Raw genomic sequence first — 24,168 nt, 5'->3', positions numbered from 1 at the left:
AAGAAATAGTATGATCGGGACGGTCTGCGGGGTACGATTATACAACACGAGAGCGGAGTGTCCTGGAGATCCTCTAGCCACGTTTGAGCAACGAATCGCCAAGCAAGCGGATAAATTGCCAGGATTGCAGGATGGCTGGCGGCTTGGAAAGCTTAGCCTGAGCTTTACTCCTGTCACCCTCACCCATGGCAAGCATACGCCATACGGCTGTGTGACGGCATCAAATTGATTGCGTGGTGTGGCAAACAGCTGCATCCGGCCAATGCTGAACCGAAACACTCAGATGCCTTTTTTCCTTTCGAACATGCATGGCTGTAGCTGACTCTGCTGACGACGGGTCTGCTCCACAGACACGGCATGACGGCCAGGAGAGTCGGCTTCATGCGGTGCGAGAGTGGTGACAGCCTAACGGCCGAAACAAGAGGGCGTCCACAAACGGACGGACCAGCTCGGCTAGCATGATGCACGTTACGGAACGAGGCCTAGGGTTAATTAATCGCGACGACATCCGGCTTTGCAAACACCGTTCCCCACTTCTCCTGGCCGTTTATAGTCCGCCAAGCTTCGTTTAGCCGCGGGCGATTTCTATAGAGTATCGCGTTATGGTCGGGTCTGGAAGCCCCCCGTGTTTTGGAAACACTGGCTTGTTTGAAACACCCTGGGTGCCTGAGCAGCACAATGCCGCCCCTCCCATCTTCGGCTCTTGGCTATAAAGACGGTTCCTCCCGCCGTCTGGATGCCGCAGCCCAGCCCGCAAACAATTACTTTCGTTGATATCATGGTTTCTTTCAGCTCCCTTTTCCTCGGTCTTGCCGCCGTCTCCGGCGCCTTCGCTGCTCCTGCCGCTGAGGCGGGCGAGCTGGTTGCCAGGCAGTCTCTCACTGCCAGCCAGACCGGTACCAACGGCGGCTACTACTTCTCCTTCTGGACCGACGGCGCTGGCGACGTCACCTACACCAACGGTGCTTCCGGCAAGTACAGCGTTGAGTGGTCCGGCGGCGATGGCAACTTTGTTGCTGGCAAGGGTTGGAGCACTGGCAGCGCCAGGTAAGAGATCCCCTTTGCTATCCAACTCACGTACAGTGAGCTGACCCGCTCCCCAGGAACATCAAATTCTCTGGCGACTTCAGCCCCAACGGCAACGGCTACCTGTCCGTCTACGGCTGGACTACCAGCCCCTTGATCGAGTACTACATTGTCGAGTCCTACGGTGACTACAACCCGGGCTCCGCCGGCACCAAGAAGGGCACCGTCACTTCCGACGGCAGCACCTACGACATCTACACGTCGCAGCGCACCAACGCCCCCTCCATCCAGGGCACCGCCTCCTTCACCCAGTACTGGTCCGTCCGCCAGAACCACCGCAGCAGCGGCACCGTCACCACCAAGAACCACTTCGACGCCTGGGCCAAGCTCGGCCTCACCCTTGGCAGCCACAACTACCAGATCGTCGCCACCGAGGGCTACCACAGCTCCGGCTCCTCCAGCATCACCGTCTCGTAGATGCCTTCCTCCTTCTAGGTCTGTTGATAGCATCCTTTGCCACATCGACAGCGCCGAATTGAGGAGCTTCTCTTCGAGGTGCGCGCTGTTTGTGTTTTTTCAGTTGTACATAAATAAGTTCCAGAGCATTTCTTCCTACTTCATAGCCCCTGCAGCGGGTTAAGAGTTGGGAACTGTTCGCTCATACCATTGAGTCACAATACAAAAATGACCAATTGACCATGGCAAATGTCAGCCATGAATAAAACTTTGATCCCGCGCTTTGAATGATGTCTTTCGTGAACGCATGGGGACTCCGATGATGCTATCCTAGACTTCAGTCTCATGACATTCCCGGCAAAGTCGTGCTTTGACCTTGACAAGACCCGCCGCCAGTCCAGTCCGAGTGTCCCTCATTCTTGCGCTTTTCTGTTCACATTCGGGGTCCACGGGCAAGACGGTCGGGCTAAGGGCAGACGTTGAGGAACTAAGCGTACCCTCGTAAATCAAAGGCTTCGCTGGGAAACTTTCTCCATCCGGTCCACAAATTAGAGAGAATAGTGACAGCCGCTACCGTTGGTCAATGCCACGTATCCGAGACCCATCGGACCAGCACATTCGTCGCAGGTGGCCGAATTTTCCTCAAATGAGCAGGGCATGCTGGCCGAAGACCCGGCAAAAGTAAACCCCATACCCCTGGACTACGGGGATTATAGATTAATTGGCAAGGAAAAGACGAGATGAAGGACACAGTATGTGAAGAAGGTCTCGCGCCGTGAACGCAACCCGACTCTGAACCAGCGGGCATATTATTTTGTAACCGCGCGCGCCGCGTGAGAAAGGAAAGGTGGTCATGCAATAATATCTAATTGGGTATCTAATTGACTTCTATCCAATGCGCAGCCACTCGGCAAGCCAAGTATTTGGTTTTTGTGCTGTAGCACTAAGGCCTTCGCAACAGGTTACGCTGTTTTCAAGCCCGTGTTGCGTTGACCTCGCCAAACTCTCCAGAAGTCTTCTCGCTTTCGAAAAAAGTAGCCATAAATCTGGACAATCCAAATGCGTAAGAAGTCTACTTCTACGTAGGAGGGTTGTGCATATCTTCGTCGTGCTAGTTGGTCGTTACCGTTGCTGCTCCCCATGACCAGTATGGACGGGGGCCAAGAAGAAAAGAAGTGTCCCAGCAATCTCCCGCTGTGACACAACAAGGTATCGAATTGTTGATGCAATGATGAGGTTTCGGGCAGTCGTTAGTTTTCCACTCATTTTGGAGATTTGAACTTCTCCCATTTGAAGGGATGAAACATGCCGGGAGGTAGGCAGGTTCCCTTTTTGAGGAAATTTGACCACACATGCTGCGATGCGTGATCATATCCCTCGCGCGGCCACCACCAGGTCAACTTCTCCAACGTCCTGTGTGCAGCGCCCTCCCAGTTGTATTGGCTGTCTGGACCACCCCCAAGATTCTCAGGGCCTCCTGAATTGAACAGCCAATCGATCATTTGATCATCTTCAGTGCCGTTGAAGAAAACGGGATGCTGCACGTGTACCGCCTTGAAACCGTGATGAAATGCCATGGTCTCCATTGTGGCCTCGGAAGCCATCCAGAATCCGTACTGCTGTTGCAGTGTGTGGACAGCGGAAAGCAGCTTCTTCGAAGTACGTGTCATGGCCACTGGAGCTGCAAAGTGCGGGAGCTTCTTCTTCTTGATCTGGAGAGGATCGTTGTGAACCATGCCTCTAAACAGCCAAAAGTTTGTTGTCCGAACATCGACGATCGGAGCAAGCGTGATGAGATCCGCTTCTTCACCGACACCCCAGTTCTTGCCATGTTCACGGACCTCGTCAGCACGCTTGTTGTTCCACAGCGTGTCGTTCATCAGCGTCCATAGGTCCTGCCACGAGCCCTGGAGGCCGGGAAGATACCAAGCGGAGTTCATGTTGGTGAGATAGAGCCGAGGTTGTTCCTTCGCCCATGAAGCCATTCGCTCAAAGGCCTTGAGGTGCGGTGTAGTTGCGCGCCAGTCCATTTCGAATTGCCAAAAGTAGTCAAAGTCGGGAGCAATGTTTGTGGCGAAGAGCTGCAAGGCCTGATATGCCTGATGAATGTAGCTGCGGTTGGATCAGCAATCATCCACGCCAAAGATTCAAGGGCAACGCACCTATGGTTAGGCACCTCAGGGTACCACTCCTTCAGAAGGTTCTCGTTCCATAAGTAGGCCATGCCCCTGAACTCCTCGGGCACGTGTTTCCGGATGACGCGGTCGTAGGCCTCGGGGTCGAGGAAAATGCGTTGTTTCAAGTCCTTCACCTGGACCAGAATAAAGAGCTCGTACACGCCGCCAGACTCCAGGGACAGTTCGACAATCAATGACCTGATATAGGCGATGATGTCTCCGGCCCAATTGAAGCCTTCGGTAGTCCTCATGACGACAGCGGTTCGCGGGGCGGACTTCCTATAGTCCTGGTCCGGGGTTTGGACGGTCAAATGACCATTGGGCTTATGATCTGGAAGATGAAAGCGTTTGCGCGGCTGGCTCCCACGACCACCGGGCAAGAGGCCATTGCTTGCGGCACACTCATGCTGTTCCTTGCTCCAGTCACGACCGAGCCAGACTGAGTTGCCATCAGTGTACTTGTTGTCTGGGTCAAATCCGTAGGGGGCTAGGCGCGTGGTTGCGTTGTAACAGTGGTTGGAGCTGTCAAGTAGGTTCGGGAGGCCGAAAAGATGTCGGAGGGCTGCGGATTCAATCAGCATGATCCGGCGCAGCGGACATGGAACGCACTCTGTTTTCTGGTTATGGTGGGGACCTTGGCGCGGTCGGCACGATAGGATAGTTCGGGGTCGAGGGCGCAGGCCTTGAAGGTTCTTCGGTGGAGCAGCGGTCCGGCGGGAGAGGCGGCGAAGAAGTAGATGGCAGCGAGCAGCGCGAAGGCGAGCAGCAGAGTGGACGAGCGCCGCGCCATGCTGGGCAGCCACGCAGAGCGGACTTGGCGGGAGGAATGTCGGGGCAGAGGTGGAGAAGGATGCGCAGGAGAGCGCTGAAGACGACGGGCTGCGCCCTTGCAGTAGTCGACAGGCGCAAGGGACGCTACTCAGGCGGGCATTTTGGTCGTCAGTGACAGATTAACGGGCTGACGCCATGAATAGCTATCGGCGGCTCCAGGGGAAGCCGCGATCGAAACGGGGGCCGTGCCAAGCACACGTTGCAGCCTTCGCGAGCACGCAAAAGCACTGCCACTCGATCGCCAGCCCGCTCCGTTTGCGCGCACCCTTCGTTTTACTGCAGCTCCCGCCGCCCGCCCGCCCGCTCGCTCTGAAAACATGACGTACAGTCCAGGCACGTCACGCATGCGAACACCCTCGTCCCGCTACCGCGGCGCTCTGCCCCATCCGGACGTGCAATTGTGGATCCTGGCTTAGCACACACAAAGCCTCGAAGCCGCCCGCTGGCCCTGCCGCTATCGCCAGCAGCATCGAGGTGGGCCCGCTCAACACTCCCCGCATTTGCCAAGGACAACCAAATAGCCATGAATGTGGAGGATGAAACGCGCTGCCCTGCTGTGCCATCCTCAACCCTGGGCATAGTGAGCTCAACTCATCTCGCGATAGTTCGCCGGACTCCATGACGTGTCTCTTTTGATGGTAGTGATTCTTCACACGACTGCCAATCCTCTCGGATCCACTGCTGTTGCTGTCTCGGTGAGGGTTGACGGAAACGGTCTAAGACTCAGAGCAGAGCCACCGCGAAGCCCGGTGCTCCACTTTAAAAAAAAAAAAAGGGCTGGTGACATCGTAGCCACTATAAGCATTCTCCTCTCATGAGAAGTAGCGATGATTGAACCACAGCATATTCGGACAAGCCGCTGCACTTCACAGATGCTAATGTCAAAGCTGAGACCGAAGCCTGTCAGGATGCTTTGAGTCACACCTCAAGACTTAGAGGGGTTGTATCTCATGGGCCGGCGCGATCCACCGGCATGTCCACCGGCACGTCCACCGGTAGACGTGCCGGTGGATCGCCCCGGTCTATGAGATACGATGCAGTCAAAAAAAGAAAGTGGAGATCCAGTCTGTCAATCTTCTCCACGTTATCGGACAGCTGGCTGCAATGTAACACATAAGGAGGGTACCTCTCCGCCGTGAGAGTTTGCGCCGATTGCAAGTCGAGCAGTGGATTTCCTTTGGCCAACCCTTCCAAAAAAAAACTCACTCTACCATGGCTACCTCGCTAGATACTCTAATTCAAGCCCCAGAAGTGAGTCATTCTGTACCGTTCCTCCGAACACCACACTAATGCGGGTAAATAGGGAACGAAGCTATGGGTATGCTCCCAACGTCTGACAAAGTACTACCGGCAGGCTAATGGTTGGCAAAGCTCCTCCATCTTGGTAATCTGGAGGCCGATGAGGGTTGGTTCAAGCGGGGTGTTCGTCTTCCCTGTCGTTTCTTTGTACGGAAGGCTGATTGTTTTCAAGGGCGGCACTACCCTTGCTTCCAATCCCACGAACACAGCAGAACGCAGAGAATTGGTGGTAATCGGCGTGCTCATAGAACACCCAGCCGAAGGCCTCATCCTGTTCGAAACAGGTCCCGGCAAGGACTACCCGACCACTTGGGGTGCTCCATTGAACGACATCTTTGCCCAGGTCAACTACCATCCCGATCAGGAACTCGAGAAACAGATCGAGAAGACGGGGCACAAGCTATCCGACATCAACGCCGTCATAATGGGCCATCTGCATATCGACCACGCCGGAGGCCTTGAGCTGTTCCGCGGCACAGACGTGCCTATATATGTGCACGAGCAAGAGCTGAAGCATGCGTTCTACAGCGTTGCCAGCAAGTCGGATGTTGGTGTCTATTTTCCGCAGCACCTGACATTTGACTTGAACTGGACGCCCTTTCATGGAGATTTCCTTGAGATCACGCAGGGTCTCACTGTCCGCCATGCGCCTGGCCACACCCCTGGCCTCTGCATCTTGCAAGCAAACCTAAAGGACTCTGGCACGTGGATCTTCACCACGGATCAGTATCACGTTCGTGAGAATTTTGAGGCGAGCCACCCCCAGGGATGGTTAGCCCGCGACCACGATGATTGGGTCAGAAGTCACCAAATGGTCAAGATGCTGCAGAAGAGGACGGGCGCGAAGATTGTGTTCGGCCATTGCAAGGATACATTTGAGCAGTACAAGCAGGCGCCTCACGCGTACACATAGACTGGGAGAGCACACCGCTGCGGCGTTTTCTTGGACTTCTGGTCGTGCGAAAGTAGGAGGGCAACCCTGATGATCGATGTCAACATAAGTCATTACTATCACAAAGATCATGATATTTTCTTCTTTTTGGCTACTCCGGGTCGAAGAAAACGATGACAATGTTGAAGGAAGGCTCCAAGAATCTTCACACATCTATGACGGAAGATGGTTATTGTTACCACAGCCTTATGTGGCTTGGCGTCATCCATGAGGCTGCGGGGCGCGGGTGATCCGAGCTCCTTGGACCCCTGCACGCTAACGTCATGTCGCTCGATGCGCGCATTGTAACGTGGGGAACTCACCACATGCAAAAGATGGCTCAACACTCGACAACCGCATGTTCCGCAGAAGCCTCACGAGCCTGCGTGCAAACCTGCCCAACATGAAGCTTGACGATGCCGTTGCTCAAGCCATTGGCATAGACTCGTCTATTGCCAGCGTGTCGTCTGCCGGCGGCGGAGGCATGTCGTCAGCCTCAACGTCCAAGATCACGGCGAAGATGCCCGGCGGCGGCGAGAAGCAATTCTTCATGAAGACGGGCAAGGGCAAAGATGCGTCCGTCATGTTCGAAGGTGCGAATCCAAGCCAGCCCGATAGCTCCGCTGACCCGACCATCCAGGCGAGCACGCCTCCCTCAAAGCCCTGCACAGCGCGGTGCCAACACTCTGCCCGCAATCCTTCGCCCACGGCACCTTCACCTCCTCGCCTTCGACCCACTTCCTAGTGACTGACTACCTGCACTTGACATCACGACTCTCGCGGGGCGCGTCTGGCACTGCGCCCTCCCTTGCCGCCAAGCTGGCCAAGTTGCACACCACGCCCGCGCCCACACCAGCGGGCTACTCGCAGCCGCAGTTCGGCTTCCCGGTGACGACGTGCTGCGGCGACACGCCGCAGGAGAACGACTTCAAGTCGAGCTGGGCGGACTTCTACGCGGAGCACCGGCTGCGTTTCATTCTGCGGCAGTCGGAGCGCAGCAACGGCGGCGACAAGGAGCTGCGCACGCTCGTCACGCGCACTGCCGACGAGGTCGTGCCGCGCCTGATTGGCGACGCGCACCTCAACGGCGGCAAGGGCGTCACGCCCGTCGTCGTGCACGGCGACCTGTGGAGCGGCAACGCGTCGCGCGGCAGCATCGGCAGCCTCGACGCCGAGCCCGAGGACGTCGTTTACGACCCCAGCGCTTGCTACGCCCACAGCGAGTTCGAGCTCGGCATCATGAAAATGTTCGGCGGCTTCGGCGGCAGCTTCATGAAGGAGTACCACGAGATTTGCCCCAAGACGGAGCCGGTGCAGGAGTATGAGGACAGGGTGGCGCTGTATGAGCTGTATCACCATCTGAACCACCATGCGCTCTTCGGTGGTGGATATCGGTCTGGTGCGGTGAGCATTATGGAGCAGCTGCTGAGGAAGTATGGTACAAAATAGATGAAGGAAGAGTGCAGCGGCCTCGACGAGGGCCCAGAAAGCGACAGCTTAACGCAATAAATTCTAATTTCGAAGTTCGCAACGGCGAGCTCAGTGCATTGAAAAGTAACTTTTGCTACTTCCTTACTGCATGTATGTGCATGGACAGAGACGGCGCCTTGTTGTCGCAGTGTTACGGCTTCTACCAGTGAGGATCTGACGGAGATCATGCAGGAAACGTGAAGCCAGCAAAGTGGACACGTCTGCGATTGGGGGGTGCCTTGCATAGCGTTTTACAGCTAAGACGAGGCAAGATTCGAAGTGATTCCACGAAGCTGCAAGCGAGGCCCTCGATGCGACCTCCAAGCGACCGAGGCTAAAGTGAGGCAGATACTGCAGGCCGAACACATCGTGCATCATGCGCGGCGGCATGGATGAACGTGTCATGATGTGCCGGGCGCTAGCGATGATTGGGGGAAGTCGGTGACAGCACCGACTGCAGCGACTGCAGGATGCCGAAGGGTCCAATTGCAGAGCCGCACGATTGGCAGGGTCAATTAATGCGCGGGCTGGGGCCGGGGTAAAAGTCTGCGCGCGTTTCACGCGCTGGCTGGCTGTCTTCTGTCAGCTGGCGCCCGACGGGGCGGAGACAAAATGGCGGCAGACGTGGTGCCTGGAGGATTCGCAGGGCCGAGGCGGCAAATGGGGGCCAGGCTGTGGCAGCGTAGAAGCGCGGGAGCGTGGAAGCAGGCTGTGTTCTAGGATCGACCTGGCCAGGCACCACGGGCCACACATGACGGCGCGAGGCGCTCGACGCGTGCGCTGACGGCCATGACCGCATCGGCAGCACCACCACGACACGTCGCAGGCGTTCGTACGTGGAGCACGGGCGCGTGGAAAACAGGGCACAGCCGTTGGGAGCCTCCGGGCGGGCGCAGGGTCAGATCGGGCCGGAGCAGCCGCCTGTCGCAGCGCCCTGCTGGCGGCCACCATCCAGCCACCATCCCAGCCTCCGCACCACCACCATGACCATATATCCAAGCATGCCGGGCGCTGCGCCCACGCCGGTCCCGAAATGCCACCGCGCCATCTACCCACACTTCGCTCCGGCCTTTCGTCACACCCGACATGAGTTCGAATGAGCCGCTGCTCGCGTTGAAGCACACCAACGGTATGTATGACGAACCCGGCCCGCCCACCATCCCGGCTGCGCCCCGCCGCCCCAAGCCATGCATCATCCGTCTGACAGCACATGCAGTTAGCAGGCCGCATATCCAGCACAGCGCCTCGCAGCAAAGCATCTCCGCCTCCGAGGACTACTACACCGTCTCCGAAATCTCGACCAGTTCCGGTGATGACCGCTCGCAAACCACAATCATCCGCCACAACACCCCGCCCGAGCTCTACCGCACCCCGCTCCAGAGCCATGAGCAACTAACCAACCCCCGCCGCCTGTCCACCCTGCAAGAGGCTCGCAAATCGCGCGAGGCAAACACCGGCGTCCCGCGCACCGTCAATTTCGACGAGACGTCCATCCCCCAGCGCTCAATGCCGTCCCGCGGCCCCGCCGTCCAGGACCCGCGTCGCAAGAGCGGCAGGGAGTCCGAGTCCGTGTCTACCACCCCCGGCGTCGACGACACGCCCTACATCCGCTTCGCCATTGACCAGCTCACCCGCGATGAGGAGGTCCGTGGCTCCAGGAAATATCCCGCCGGCACCCGCGCGAGCGCAGAGCAGTACCCTGTGCAGCGCCTGGTTTCGCCCGAGACCGTTGCCTATGTCCCGCAAGCGCCGACCTACGAGGCTGATGAAACCCCCGAGAGAAACCCTTCGCGCCCAGCGCCAATGGAGCCGCTCAATGGTGAGTCAAATGCAATAAGCCCGGCCCCTATGCATGCTAAGCGTCTGTAGTGCAACAACGGGACATTTTCGTGCCGTACCACCCGCAGACCAAGTCTGTTCAGTTCCCGCCTCTTACATTCCTTCCTTCCATCCTGCGCCCACTATGGCTCGGCATCTTCGCTTCCCTCTGCGTCCTGATGATCACCGGCTTAATCGTGAGCGCCGTGTGGTCCGACACATATTCTGGCCTCCTCGACTATGGCAGTCTGGGCGACGGCAGTTATTTCCTTTTCCAATATGTGCCAACGATCTTCGGCATGGTTATCCTGGTGTGGTTGCACCAGATCGTCGCTGCACTACAGCGCATCTCCCCGTTCATGGCCCTGGCCTCGGAATCCTCGAAATCGCGGTCTGAAGGCGTCTTTCTCGATTTATATCCGACCCAGTTCCTTTACCCGACTCTCCAACATTTCCGCGCCGGTCAACCCCTCATTGGCGTATTCTACATCATCTCGTGGATATTCCTCTTCACCATCCCTCTCCTTGGCTCGGCCTACAATGTCCGCTTCTTTGGCGCTTTACGCAACGGAACCTGGCGATGGCTGGCAGTTCAGGGCGTTATTTGGGCCGTTGTTGCACTCTATTTCTTGCTCATTGCAGGCCTCATTTGCGTTGTTGTGCAACTTCGAAAGCCTACCGGCCTGAAATGGGACCCCCGCTCCATCGCCGACTACGCCACCCTTCTCGAACGCTCTAATGCTATCAGCGATTACAGCGACACGGAGATCTTGGAGACGTCTTCGGAATTCAGGGAAAGACTTGCCAGCCGCACTGATCGCCTTGGGTACTGGAACACCTCGGCGCGCCCGAACGACATCTTTTATGGCCTCGGCGAGCCTGGTGGAGATCCCCGCAGATATACTGTGGTGGCAGGAAGACTCAGGGAAAAGCAGGACTATGCATCTGAAGGCACAGACTTGGAAGCGGCTAGGCCAGGGGACCTCCGCTTGGACATCCGCGTCGAGTCGGTGCGGAGACGCTACCTTCCGTGGTTCCTTACCGACTCGTACGTGGTCGCTTGGATCATCGCCGCTGTGGTCCTCTACCTGACCTTCCTCATCGTCAGCTTCGTCAACGATGCAGTGATCCAGGGCTTCGATCCACGCGTCTCTGTGGCGGCTAATCCTGCTGGCTTCTCGGCCTCCAACTTCCTCTATTCCTTCCTCCCTATCCTGCTCACCATGTTCCTTTACCTATTCTTTCAAACGCTCGACTTTGCGCTCCGTCGTCTCGCCCCGTACGAGGCCTTGTGCACACCAGGCGGCGCATCCGCGGAAACATCTATCCTCCTCGATTACCCGGCACGCCTGCCCGTATCCGTCACGCTTGCCGCGATCGCCAACCACCACTGGCGTGTAGCGCTCTTCTCCTTCGTCTCCCTCATGACCGCATTCACCCTCCCCGTCCTCGCCTCGGGCCTCTTCTTCACGCAGTACTACCCCTCAGACGGCACACTCCGCGTCGCCGCCCACCCGGCCGCCTACTACGCCCTCTGCGTCTTCCTCGCCATCTACATCGTCGCCGTCTGCATGCTCGCCACGGGCCGCAGCGACATGGCACTGCCCCACGACTCGCGCACCCTCGCCGAGACCGTCTCCTGGCTCTACCAGTCGCGCATGCTGACGGACCGCGCCTTCAGCCGGCCCGCCACCAAGGCCGAGCTGGTCGCCCGCCTCATGGGCCCCGTCTACCTCGAAAAGGGCTTCAACCGGTCGCTGCGCTCGCTCGCCATGCCCGGCGCCGCCGGCGCCTTCGCCTTCGGCTCATCAAAGGCCAGCCTGCGCGCCGCGGCCGAGAAGCAGCAGAAGGAGCAAAACGACATGGCGGCCGCCTTCTCCGCCACGGGCCACCACGACGACGGCCACGGCCACGGCAGGGTCGGCTCCGCCTCGTCCCGCCACCACAACTACCAGTTCATCCCCGAGGACGAGTCGATGATGCACGTCGCCGGCCACGCCGTCGGCCCCGACGAGCTCCGCGCCATGGCCATGGAGAAGCGCCGCAGCCTCATCGACCCCGGCAGCATCATGTACGGCTTCGGCGTGCACTGGGGCCGCGACGGACGGGAGCATCTCGGCGTCGACCGCGTGCAGAGGGGCGAGAGCAGGATGATGCATTTTGATTGATTGGTCGATTGATTGATTGGTCGATTGATTGATTGGTCGATTGATTGATTGGTCGATTGATCCTTGTCCCTTGTGTCGCTTGATCAACTTTCTTCTTCTTCTTCTTTTGATCCTTCTATTTTTGAAAGCGCATTCTGTTTCTGTTCCTTTCTTTTATCTTCGTTTCGCAACACTTAAGAAAAAGATTGATTGATTGCGTGCGTGCGTTCGCGCGACCTATACCCTTTTTTGCTCAAAGCACTTTTTTTATTTTTATTTCTTCCATCTTTTTTCCTTTTCTTTGTAATTTAACTTTTTTTTTTAGACATGTTCGGAACGAAGGTACACGCAGACGACGGGAAAAAGGGACGACGGCCTCTGTGCATACGAAATGATGGATGGAATGATTGCTCATGAACATGGTTGATGCGGAAGATGAGGGATCTGGCATGATGAAAGACCGAAGACGACTCTACGCATCGAGGAAAGTAATCGATTATCACGAGATTATTCTTAATAGCACTCGAGCCCTCTTAGGCCAAGTGCGCATTGGAATGTATGTATGCATTGCGATGGGATTCGGCAGCCGTACAAATGGGTGAATCGATCTACAAGAGCTACAGGCTTGTTCACAGTTGCATACCTAATGAAGTCACTTCAAGCATTATCATGACAGTGCAAGCAATTTGGAGCGAATTTGTAATAAATTCGCTACTTTACGGTCTAAAGTCGAGTTTCAGGTAACTTCGCCTCCGTTTTCGAAAGGTTTTAACGCGGTTTTCTGCGGCAGATTTACCCCTGACGGCACGCCCGCAAGGGACGGAGGTGACGGTGGATCGCGCCCGTGCATGAGATAAATCTTGTTTTCGTTCACCAATTTTTTCTGCTGCTAATAGAGAAGGCTGGAAACTCATGTAGAAACCCACTGATCCAGAGGTTCGTAGCCCATTTCAAACGGGGCCATTGATGATGTGTGAAAGAGATCGACTTATCATCAACAACCCCAGAACCCCTCAATCCAGGCAGTGGGGAAGTGCTGAACAGTTGCAGTCAAATACCCGTGCCAGCTTGAAGGTCATGTGCAGCCAATGCAGACCTTTACCAGCCAGCAGAATCATCAGCCTGGCCAGTCGTCTCCTCAGGTTGGAAACCACCGTCACCAGCGTCAGAAGCACCGCCATTGGAATTGTTGAAGGCTGCCGCAGCAGCTTCCTCCTCCTCATGATCAGTGTCATCGTCAAATTCGAGAGGCTCGCCTTCAGCAGGGGCGCGGTCCTGGAGAAAGTCGGGGACCTCCTGCTCACGCTCCATGAGGATCTTGACAAGGTCGTCGGCGATATCATCATCCCTGTCGTTGTAGAAGGACGTCGCCAAGCCCTCGTTGCCGATGCGGGCGGTACGGCCAATGCGATGGACGTACTCACGAATACCGCCATACTGAGCGGAGGGGAGGTCGTAGTTGATGACGTGCATCACGTTCTTGACGTCGAGTCCACGAGCAGTGACGCCGGTCGCAACGAGGATGGGTGACTTGCCGATCTTGAATGAGCGCCTATTTACCTCGTCAGTTGCCGAGATAATCAGTGGCGAAATATGGAAAACTTACAAGGCATCTTCACGCTCACGCTGGGTACGATCGGAGTGGATAGAGGTCGAGGGAAGGCCGCGATTGAAGAGGAAGTCATCGACCAAGTCGGCCTTCCTCTTGGAGTTGACGAAGATGATGCTTCGACCAGGAGGCATGGAGAAGAGAAGGTCGTGAAGAGCCTTGTCCTTGGCAGAGTCCTCAACCCAGATAATCTTCTGGGTAACGTTGTTGTGCGTGGAGCCGGCACGGCCGACACGGATGCGAATGTAATCCTCAGCAAGGTATTGACGAGCGAGAGCACGGGCTTCCCGCGGGAAGGTCGCCGAGAACATGAGGTAGGCATGGTCAGCATCCTCATTGTTGTCTGGAAAGAGATTAGCGCAGTGTAAGCAAGGATGGACATGGGACAACTTACCGCCACCGTTCAAGATCTTTTTCAGCTCCATCTCCCAGTCACCGTCGAGCATCTCATCGGCCTCGTCGATGACCGTGTACTTGAGTCTGTTGAGGGAGAGGAGAGAAGGCCTGTCCATGAAGTCGCAGAGGCGACCAGTAGTGGCAATGAGGATGTCACAACCTTTCTCAAGCTCCATACGCTGGTGCACAGGGGGACCACCGCCGTAGATGACGCACGGCCTCAGCTGAGTGCGATAGCAGAGGCGACGAGCCTCATCGAAGATCTGAGCCGCAAGCTCACGAGCAGGGCAGATGACCAGGACGAGCGGCTCAGCACGAACACGGTCAGTCTCGGGGTTGTAATCCCTCAAGTTGGGACGAGGGGCAGCCAGCTTCTTGGCCTTTCCCATCAAACGCGACAAGATGGGAATCAGGTAGGCCGCAGTCTTGCCAGAACCTGAGCGAGACGTCAGTTGCGCTTGTTGGCTCGAACGAGGGGATGAAGTAGCTTACCAGTCTGAGCAACGCCGACAACATCATGGCCTTGAAGCACAGCAGGGATGGTGTAAGCCTGAATAGGCGTCGTCATGTCGTACTGGCAAAGGCGCGTGACGTTGTCGAGCATGGCCGGGTGCAGACCAGCATCCTCGAACTACAGCACGAACATGAGCAACTTTTCTGACTGGGTACTGTAAAGGATAACGCACCTTGCGAATAGGAGCCACCTGAATAGGGCCCTCCTGGTGGATCTTGTACTCGAGGACCGAAAAGGCATTGCCCTTGCGCATGATTATTTCATTGCGGAAGAGATCCTCCTCGAGCCTGGCGTCTTCGGGGCCGACATCACCGTACTCGTCGTCCCACTCATAGCGGGCGGCACCAGCAGCCCAACCAGGCTCAACGTAGCGGCCCTCGGCTGTGGCAGCCTCGCGCTCTTCCTTGGAGTTCACGTTGTAGCTGTCGTAGTCGTAGGCGACCGGGGCAACGAAACCGTGCTCGCGAGCGCGGTCAGCAGCACCCTCGATCGGGACGGTAGGCGGCGGCTCGAGGACGACAGGCTTAGCAGCATCGCTACCACCATCACTACCGGCGTCATTGCCAGCGTCACTGCCGGTGGCACTCAGAGCAGCGGCCATGTCGGTGGTGTCGAACTTGTTGTCAGGCTCAAACATGGCGGCTGAGGTGAGATTGTTGTCAGTGACGGGTATAAAAGTGCGAGCGAAAAGAGGATGGCGAATCAGAGATAGCTACTGCAGCCGGAGGGATCGGACATGGGGTGAAACAGGTGCATGGTGTAATGTGATGCAGTCATGGAGGCTAAGCGGTGCGGAGGACTTACGCAATGAGCGTGCTGGCTTTGTAGAGGATGTGGCAGAGTCGCTGGGAACCCAGGCGCGATGAATGAGCTCCAGGAATCTCTTGAAGCTTTTTGGAGGAGGAGGAAGAGTTGGCGGGGAGGGAAAAAGCGAGTGTTTTGTGCGGCACGCTCGACGACTCTGTTCGGAAGGCACGCCTGGCGGCCACACCCGACGACCCAAGACGGCAGGCACAACGGAACTCATGGAAGGTACGACTGACCGGGCTTGCGGCAGCCCGCTGAGTGCCGACCGCAACAGAATACACACTGCAGGCCTGAAGCGGCACCACGCTGCCCGTGCCTCATTAAATCTAGTCGCACAAATCGCCTGACAGCTTCCATATGCAACAGGTGTGCGCCGGAGGGCATGTGAAGCGTTTTCTTGCAGTCTCCATGGTACCAGGGCCTGAATATCAATGCCAACTGTGCCGCGAAAGCGCCTCACAACAAGTGGATACGAAACCGAAAAAAGGAAGCCTTCAGACGTGGGCTTGAGGTTTAAGCAGAATTCAGCGGGCGTTGAACGGACTCGGATGCCAGGGCAAAAGGCCTTTGCAAGGCCGGTGAGTGCGCCGATGTACATTCATCAATGTATCGCCGCGCACGCTCAGCCTGCTGGCGCTGAAAGCTCGCGAAAGATCCAAATAGGAAAAAGAAAGTTTTTAATAATGAAAACGTCCTTGTAGCAGGTATGATTTAGTAAGTTGGAGGTGCGGCGACGACCTCGACACGATTGCCCTATGTACGCTGCTACCTATACTTCCGTCTGTTAACAATTAGTCTGAGCAAACAAAAAAAAAACAACCCCCCGCCAGCACTTGTATACGCTTCGTATGAACATAAGAATGCAACGATACTATCAGAATGATGCCAGGCACACACCAAGCCCTGAAAAGTGCAGGCATTTCTTGAAATTCTCAGCCGGTGAAGTTTGGCTCGGCTCGATTAGTTCGGTAAGAAACCTGTTTTCATTTGACTGTCCTCGGCCAGCTTTATGTGTGTGCAGGATGTGATGCTGCCGCTGTTCTGAGGGTAGAATGCGTCGAATCCATCGTTGAAAAAACGAGTTTCAGTGCAGCAACACAGATGCAGGCGATGGATGATTGCTGGTGAGGTTCAGAGAAGGTTTTGGCCGAGACAGCCAAGGCCTGGGGGAAGCGCAGGTGACCCGCCGCGCAGGGACAGCCAGTAATCCGCCCGACGTCATCGCCGCGCCGGGGACCTGCCTAGGTGCAGACGCGTGTGCCGCCAGCTCCCACGCGGACAAAGCCACACCGCATCTTGACCCAGCAGATTCCCGTTATCTGGATCTCCGCCGCCATGGCCGAACTGTCCCTACCGTCCCACAACCACTTGCGCCCGCTGCCATGAACGACCCCGGCGTTGACGAGCCCATCAGCAATGCCGCCCAAGACCTGGAGCAAGACCCCTACGAGGGCACCGAGAAGCAGCGGGAGGAGGAAGAGCAGGACTTCCTCGATCCAAGGTTGGCTTCCGTCGCACCTGTGCCTTACTTCTTCTAACAGCTTCCGTAGCCGATGGTGGTTCGCATCCACAGCATGCCCGCTCCTCGCCGGAACCTTTGGCCCCCTTGCCAACGCCTTCTCTATCTGTGCCTTGGTGGAGAAGTGGAGGGTGTATATCCCGCCTGGCATGGACGAGACCGTTGGAACGCCGGTTCAGGATCCCTCATGGTGAGAAGAGATCCGTCGCGCCGTGCTGTTGCTGCCAAAGACTGACCACCCCCGCAGGCTGATTGCCATCAACGCAGTATCCCTGGCCTGCGCTCTAACGGCTAATCTTGCCCTGCTTCTAAACATGGCGCGTCGTCTCAAATTCAACATCGCACAGCCTATTACCATCGGAGGCTTTGCTCTCGCTGCCGTTCTACTCATAGCTCTTGTCGCCGTCGCGTCCTCTTCATACTTCCGCATGCCACCCGCCGATGCCCATGCGCTCTCCCAAGCCTTCTACTATGCAATCATCGCTGCATCGTTGTATGCCATCATTTCGATGCTCATGGTGCTGACCGTCTACGGCGCGTGGAAAGGACACTACAAGACAGAGTTCCGCCTCACCATCAGTCAGCGTACATTGATGCTGCAGACCATCAGCTTCTCCGTTTACCTGCTACTCGGTGGCCTGGTGTTCAGCTATATTGAGGGCTGGGAGTTCTTGGACGGTGTGTATTGGGCTGACTATACGTTGCTGACCGTAGGACTGGGCTCGGACTTCCCGCCCAAGACCCACCTTGGCAGGTCTCTTTTGTTTCCGTTTGCCATCGGCGGTATCCTCATGGTCGGTCTCGTGGTCGGCTCCATCCGCTCCCTCGTTCTTGAAAGAGGAAAAGCCAAGTTGGAGGCAAGAATGACCGAAGTCAAACGAGAGAAGGTTTTGGGGAATCTGGACCCAAGCAAGCAGACGGTCAGGATTGGAATGTTCCAGACGATACACTTCTCGTTCGAAGGGCTCTCTGAGTTTGAGAGACGAGAACAAGAGTTTCATGTCATGCGTCACATCCAGAAATCTGCTGAACGGAGTCGGAGATACACGGCGCTTGGACTTTCTATCGCAGCGACCTGCGGTCTATGGTTCATAGGCGCAGTGGTATTCAGAGCTTCCGAGGGCACCCACCAGGGTTGGTCGTATTTCCAAGCGCTTTACTTTTCCTACACCTCGCTCCTCACGATTGGATACGGCGACTACTGTCCTAAGAGCAATTCCGGGAAGCCTTTCTTCGTCGTTTGGTCCATCATCGCTGTTCCAACACTGACCATTCTCATTTCAAACATGGGGAACACTGTGGTAAAAGGGTTCAGCGAGTTCACCATATGGCTCGGGAGCTTGACGGTGCTGCCTCAAGAGAGTGGTTTCCGGGCCACTCTGAAATCCAATCTAGCAGGGGTCCGAGATAACTCGTTGTTCAAGAAGGACAGCAGCCTTCCGGAGTTTGAGAAGCCCCCTGGGTTCCTGCCTCACAACAGCAACAATCAGCAAGAAAGAGACCGGATGGGATTAAAGGATAGGGTCGAATCAGCGGCTCTCAATCGATTGATGGAGCACCTTGAGGAAGAAGAGCTCGCGGAAGCCGAAGATGCGGAAGAAAAACATGACGAGCTTGCTCGAGACATTCACTTCTACCATTTTGTTCTCGCCAAGGAGACGAGAAAGGTCATGAAGGATCTCAATGCATCTCCGCCCAAACAATATTCCTATCAGGAGTGGGCGTACTACCTGAAGCTTATCGGTCAAGACGAGGCCAATCCAGGCGGACATCGCAAGCCACCGGCGAAACCAGAAAGAAATAAGAATCACAAAGCTGATATCGGGGCCGGCGCAGGGACAGCCAGGTTTGACGGTGACAAAGTGTACGCGTGGAGCTGGCTAGGTACTAGGAGCCCGCTGATGGGATCCAAGTTGGAAGCGGAGTGGATCTTAGAAAGGCTGTCGACGTCACTCGAGCATGAACTAAGGACGCTGAAGTTATCGAAAGCAAGAGAGAGGATGGAGCCTCCGCCGATTTCAATGGCAGATTTGAAGAGAAGGAAGTTAAGCGGCAGTGCCGAGAAGTCCGAGTGACTGGGGCAGCTGCATCTGAAATGTTTGTGTGTTTTTCTTTGAAGCGTCTCCGTATGCATGGATCCCAAGAAATCTTGCTTTGCTTTATTTCATCGTCCTCTGCCATGAAGTGTCAAAATGCGGACGCCCGATGCTGCTGTTGCTTGAAATGGGGTGTTTGTTTGCATGGTGATGAGTTCTTCCATGCGTTTCCCTCTCTTGCCAGTCGCACCCGCTGTAGGGCTGGAGAACTGCCTTTGTGGGAACTAGCCGGTAAGCAAGCAGCCCCAAAACAAGGAGATGGGCGGGCGGCAGATGTTTATGTCCTCACCGGACGCGTCCGCCGCCACCTCAGCGCACCCAGTCCGCCCAGCCCGCGACCACACACACACACTCTATATTGCTTTCAACGCTGCCGACCCTTGACGCGCCCGTTTCGCCATGCCTCGCATAAGTCCGTCAATCCCGAATCCTGACTTTCCTAGCTACCATGACCCCGAGATGTACAGTGCTGTCCGACCCCAAGCCTTCGACACGGTCCACGATCTGCCAAAGCGCTACGATGTAGACGACAAGATGGCCTTGCCTCGCTGGGCGGTCTTCCTCATGGTCTTCATCCCGCTCTCGATCTTCTTCCTCGGAGTGACCATTTACTACCTCAATCGCAATCGTCGTTCCGGCATGGCCCGCATGGTCACGCCGGTCGAGCTCGAAGACATACAGCTCCAAGATCTTGAGTCGCGCGGTCAGCGCTCTCCTACACCGGCGCCCTACCTGCCAGAACTGTACTGGCCAGGCGTTTTCCATCCGTCGCCCAAGTCAGAGGTCACCGTCTTCCCGCGAGCCGGTTCCCAGCCGGCGCCTCAGCAACCTCGCACGCGCCTCGACAAGGACCTTCCAGATCTTCCTCGACATGCCTTTGTGGAAGATGCGGAGGACTGGGAGACGGTTGCGCCCGTGACCCGCGAAAACACCTTCAACGACGCTTTCGCCCAGCACGAGATCGATCAAGAGCGCCGCGACAAAGAACAGCGTGACAAGGAACGCCGCGACAAGGAATGCCGCGACCGAGACCGCCGCGAGGAGAACGAGCGCTCTCTGCTCGAAGCTCTCGAGCGGCGGCGCCAGCGCGACAGGAACCAGCGTCGCGGCAACCCCTACCAGCTCAGCCCCTTGAGCAGCGACGACAGCAACAACAGCGGCAGCAACAACAAAAAGTCCCCACCGCTGCACGACATGAACCCGCACGTCAACGAAGGCTACGCCCGCTACCGCCGCTACCGCCTGCAGTCCAGCGACGTGGACAACGACACGGACGTCATCCTCGCCTCCGACACCAACACCATGGGTCCGCCCACGACGGCCACAGGCTCCAACACTGGCGGCAGCAGCCACAATCCTTTCGCTGGAGGTAGCGGAGGCGGTGCCATGCTCTCTGGCCGCGACCGCAGGCGCCAAGAGCTCACTGCGGCCTACGAGGGAGATGCCGACGGCTTCCCTTCGCACCCCGGCCGGCTGCGTCCTCCCCAGCGGGCTTACCTCGCCGGTGGGCACAACTTCGTCGCGCCCGCAGTCAGTGGTCCGCAGTTTCCCAGCGACCAGTCGGAGATGGACAACTTCACCGAGGCCATGATCACGGATGATCCGTTTGTGCCTGGCGGAAGGATGGGTGCTCGTCAGAAGAAGTAGGGGAATACGGACCGGCGCTTTGAGGTTCTGTCTTTGGGATTGGATTACTTGATGGCCGTTGTTTCCTTCACCACTTTTGAGGATTTGCAACATGAGGTGGAACAGACAAGGCCTTGGGACCACAAAGGAAGGGCATTGGTTTATCACACGGCCAGAAGAGGTATGACCTCTCAGTAGGAGTTCTTCCTCTTCGACTTTCTCAAGGAATGAAATGACGACATGGTATTGGTTCCAGCGGGAGATTACAAACGGGTGGTGGTAGCGAATATCAGACATTGCTGGCTTGTGTAATCAGTCGACGATCCCGCAGCCATGGGTCATACGATGACCTGGCGGTTGATTCTTAATGTAAAAAGCGTAATGATAGCTAAGGCTCAAATTTCCGGGTGTGTGAAACTGTGAAGCGCTCGAGTGTTTGTGGCGCGCATGAGTTCAAGTGAGTTGCACATCTGCAACTTGGCCCAATTTTCACCAGTCACACACTTCACCTCACCATCTGGAACTGCTTTCACTGTTGCCTAGCCGCGTTGCCACCTACGGTCACGTGCAAGGAAGGTTTAGCGCCCTACTAGGCGCATGTGACGAGGCTTCTGGCTGAAATATATAAACCCCCCTCGTGCCCCAGATATTTTCTTTTACTCTCCACTCCTCTTTGCTTTTCATCTTCAAGCTTAGAGCAACAACCTCAGCCTTTCTTCGCCTTGGCTTAAATCAAGAGCCAACAACAACACACCAACTTTGAGCACTGTTCACAGCCCTCCTCGAAAAGAAGATCTTGATCTAAGCCCATGACCGCAGGCAAAGAGAGCTGCAAGCGGGGGCTCCCAAAGTGAGTTTCCCCCGCATGAGGCCTTTGTGCTACTCTTTTCGCAGGAGGTTGGGGGCAGCTCGCAAACGACGGCGCTCGACCTACGAGAGCCAACATTGGACAATGGACCAACGCGTTCACAACTTCACATCCACATCCACGTCCACACAACACCTGCCTTGCTCTTCAGCGTCTTCACTCTTGGCAAACTTCACTACACATCATCAACAAGCTCCACTTCAAAGCAATTGGTCAGTCTGACTTCCGATCCTCACTCGCTCTGTCTGACTGACTGACCTCACACAGCACTGCCTACTCCTCAAAACAAGGCATTCACTCCACCTCCTGCATTCCGCCACACTACCTGAACCAGTCCGCCACGCCTACTCCAACAAAATGACTGCAGACAAACTGAAAGCATCCAAATTTGGCTTCAAAATCCACTACAACGCTTCTGCAAAGCTCACCTCTGATGGATCTCGAAAGGCAATGGACTGGCAACAACTTCAAAAACAGGGTGAAACGAGGTGGAAAGGACGGACATTGATCATCTGGCGCAATCAACAGACACAAATGCAATGCTTCAAACAAACAAAACCAAAATTCATCGTTCTTTCTTCAACCAATTCCCGCTTGACTGTGATGCTACTGTCCACGTTTCGAATCTGTGTCCTGTCCCGAGATGGTCATTGCCTCCCGCTCTAGATCGATACAGCAGCAAGGAAAGCCATTCACCCGATTCGAGGAATCGAACGCCATGCATGCCGCACACATGATTCTCGGAAAGATCATGCAACCGCAAAGCCCGCACGCACCCAAACGCCACGCCTCACCACTTCCAAGCCAGACCCACGCCTCCACCACAACCATCATCATCATCACCATCACATCGCCACAGCCATCTCCTCCTCCTCCGGCGGCGTCAGCAACCCCCCCTCCACCACGGCGCCCCCCGCACCGACGACCACCCTCTTCTCCCCTTCCTCCCCCCCACCCAACCCCATCAAAAACGCCATCACCACCTCAGCCGCCCACCCCGCATCGTCCCCGCCCGCATCCTTCACCCTCGCCATCGCCTCCTCGAACCAATTCTCTTCACCCTCGCGAACCACCATGCTCGCCGCCCACACCCGGCCGAACACGTCGATCGTCGCCGCGTTGACGAAGGCGTCGAACTCAAAGTGGCCCTGCAGCGACAGCACGCGGTCGCCGTCGTACACGCCCTGCACGGCGCAGCGGGGGGTCGCGCCGATGGACATCAAGAGCGGCGACGGCGACGGTGGCAGGACGACGTGGTCCGAGTGGACGAATTGGAGCTTCATCCGCACCTCGCCCTCGCCCGATGATTCGCCTTCGTCGCTTTCGTCGTCGTCGTCGTCGTCGTCGTACTGCCTCGACGACGGAGGCAGCGGCGACGACGGCAGCGCGAGCACGTCGACGGGGAAGGCGCGCAGGAAGGCGGGCGACAGCGTCACGGCGTGGATGCCGAGCTCCATGCCGGCGGGGTTCTTGGCGACGGTGGCGGCCGGGTCGAGGGGGGAGAGCAGCGTGGAGCAGAGGATCTGGTGGCCGAAGCAGGAGCCGAAGATTTTGATGTGCGGGTGGCTGGCGTGGATGTGGCGGAGCCACGCGCTGAGGGTGAGGATCCAGCTGTTTTTCTTTGTTAGTCGGTGCGTGCGTGCGTGGGTTGGTTTTGGTATTGGGGGGTGGAGAAAGAGAGAGACAGAGAGAGACAGAGAGAGAGACTTACGGATCCGAGTCGTAGGCAGAGCCGGCCGCGCCGCTGATGACGATGCCGTGGAGAGAGGAAGGATCGGGAGGGTAATCCCCCCGCACAATGTCGTAGGCAGTGAATTGGACCTTTGGGAGGGGATTGCTCGTGACTAGGTTGGCTTTGGCGAGGCGGATCAAGGCTGATTCGAGCAGCCCTTGGAAGATATCGCTGTAGCGGCCACGAGCGCTGAGGACAGCGGGAACGGGCGTGTCGGCATCGAGCAGTGCGATGTTGAATGTTTGCGGTACGGCCATATCTTCTGCACTTTTTGGATAGTCTCCGGACAATTGAACGAGAAAACCAAGGGATGACTGGAAAGAGCTCTGGAGCTCAACGAGAGGCGTGAGGTGCACAAGGAGCAACGAGTTGGAATGTGTTCTGCCACGCCTATCGTCTCTCTCATTACGTGGGGATATCCTCAACCCTAATCCCGATTCTGGAAAATTATCCCTCGTCTCCGCTACCATGCGTCAAGGTCATCAAGGTGCACCGGCACCGAAGCTGGACAGCTTGAAGTATCAAGTCGGTGTTGCAGATGAGACGACTCCTGCGTTCGCCGACATAGCTGCATTTTCATGAGAGGCGGCGACGTTCTTCGTGGTGGTGGTAACGAGCGCACCGATAAGCCATCTCGGCAACTGCTCCGAGAGCCGGCTGGTCCATGCTCAGATGCGAGGCCGACCACCGTCCCTCGGGTACCGACTAAGGATCTTCATATGAGTTGGCCTGATTGGCGGTGCTTTCACCGAACCGAGTCTCCGGCTTCATTCATTCTTTCCATTACGTCAGTGTAGTAGGAATAATAATGCTCATGAATTCCACACCAAACTAAGAGGTATCATC

At 56.5% G+C, this 24,168-nt stretch overlaps 9 protein-coding genes across 9 annotated transcripts; 6 read left to right on the top strand and 3 right to left on the bottom strand.

Moving 5' to 3' along the window:
* Positions 1 to 778: 778 nt before the first annotated feature.
* BKCO1_7000130 (endo-beta-xylanase) lies at positions 779 to 1,503 on the top strand (the record flags this gene model as incomplete). Its single annotated transcript, XM_020278575.1, has 2 exons — positions 779 to 1,047; positions 1,104 to 1,503. 2 exons carry the CDS (start codon positions 779 to 781, stop codon positions 1,501 to 1,503), a joined length of 669 nt encoding a protein of 222 aa, XP_020133505.1.
* Positions 1,504 to 2,744: 1,241 nt separating this feature from the next.
* BKCO1_7000129 (biotin synthase-like protein) lies at positions 2,745 to 4,449 on the bottom strand (the record flags this gene model as incomplete). Its single annotated transcript, XM_020278573.1, has 3 exons — positions 2,745 to 3,594; positions 3,645 to 4,221; positions 4,269 to 4,449. 3 exons carry the CDS (start codon positions 4,447 to 4,449, stop codon positions 2,745 to 2,747), a joined length of 1,608 nt encoding a protein of 535 aa, XP_020133584.1.
* A 1,253-nt stretch (positions 4,450 to 5,702) lies between these two features.
* Positions 5,703 to 6,702, top strand: BKCO1_7000128 (metallo-beta-lactamase superfamily protein; the record flags this gene model as incomplete). Its single annotated transcript, XM_020278572.1, has 4 exons — positions 5,703 to 5,741; positions 5,794 to 5,808; positions 5,862 to 5,912; positions 5,962 to 6,702. 4 exons carry the CDS (start codon positions 5,703 to 5,705, stop codon positions 6,700 to 6,702), a joined length of 846 nt encoding a protein of 281 aa, XP_020133585.1.
* A 376-nt stretch (positions 6,703 to 7,078) lies between these two features.
* BKCO1_7000127 (phosphotransferase enzyme family protein) lies at positions 7,079 to 8,169 on the top strand (the record flags this gene model as incomplete). The annotated part of the gene is made up of 2 exons (XM_020278571.1): positions 7,079 to 7,313; positions 7,361 to 8,169. The coding sequence occupies 2 exons, from the start codon at positions 7,079 to 7,081 to the stop codon at positions 8,167 to 8,169; spliced, it is 1,044 nt and encodes a 347-aa protein (XP_020133590.1).
* A 1,107-nt stretch (positions 8,170 to 9,276) lies between these two features.
* Positions 9,277 to 12,176, top strand: BKCO1_7000126 (phosphoribosylaminoimidazole-succinocarboxamide synthase protein; the record flags this gene model as incomplete). Its single annotated transcript, XM_020278570.1, has 2 exons — positions 9,277 to 10,009; positions 10,060 to 12,176. 2 exons carry the CDS (start codon positions 9,277 to 9,279, stop codon positions 12,174 to 12,176), a joined length of 2,850 nt encoding a protein of 949 aa, XP_020133591.1.
* A 1,077-nt stretch (positions 12,177 to 13,253) lies between these two features.
* On the bottom strand, positions 13,254 to 15,311 carry BKCO1_7000125 (dead deah box rna helicase; the record flags this gene model as incomplete). Its single annotated transcript, XM_020278569.1, has 5 exons — positions 13,254 to 13,707; positions 13,762 to 14,107; positions 14,159 to 14,596; positions 14,653 to 14,791; positions 14,847 to 15,311. 5 exons carry the CDS (start codon positions 15,309 to 15,311, stop codon positions 13,254 to 13,256), a joined length of 1,842 nt encoding a protein of 613 aa, XP_020133592.1.
* A 1,552-nt stretch (positions 15,312 to 16,863) lies between these two features.
* On the top strand, positions 16,864 to 19,075 carry BKCO1_7000124 (potassium channel; the record flags this gene model as incomplete). The annotated part of the gene is made up of 3 exons (XM_020278568.1): positions 16,864 to 16,982; positions 17,032 to 17,190; positions 17,248 to 19,075. The coding sequence occupies 3 exons, from the start codon at positions 16,864 to 16,866 to the stop codon at positions 19,073 to 19,075; spliced, it is 2,106 nt and encodes a 701-aa protein (XP_020133593.1).
* Positions 19,076 to 19,495: 420 nt separating this feature from the next.
* BKCO1_7000123 (uncharacterized protein) lies at positions 19,496 to 20,743 on the top strand (the record flags this gene model as incomplete). Its single annotated transcript, XM_020278567.1, has 1 exon — positions 19,496 to 20,743. The coding sequence occupies one exon, from the start codon at positions 19,496 to 19,498 to the stop codon at positions 20,741 to 20,743; it is 1,248 nt and encodes a 415-aa protein (XP_020133586.1).
* A 1,692-nt stretch (positions 20,744 to 22,435) lies between these two features.
* On the bottom strand, positions 22,436 to 23,579 carry BKCO1_7000122 (glutamine amidotransferase-like protein; the record flags this gene model as incomplete). Its single annotated transcript, XM_020278566.1, has 2 exons — positions 22,436 to 23,201; positions 23,302 to 23,579. 2 exons carry the CDS (start codon positions 23,577 to 23,579, stop codon positions 22,436 to 22,438), a joined length of 1,044 nt encoding a protein of 347 aa, XP_020133587.1.
* Between the last annotated feature and the right edge of the window lie 589 nt (positions 23,580 to 24,168).

Source organism: Diplodia corticola (genome assembly GCF_001883845.1).
Source record: "Diplodia corticola strain CBS 112549 chromosome Unknown scaffold7, whole genome shotgun sequence".
Classification (NCBI taxonomy): Eukaryota; Fungi; Ascomycota; class Dothideomycetes; order Botryosphaeriales; family Botryosphaeriaceae; genus Diplodia; species Diplodia corticola.
This window is presented reverse-complemented; position numbering and strand designations above follow the sequence as displayed.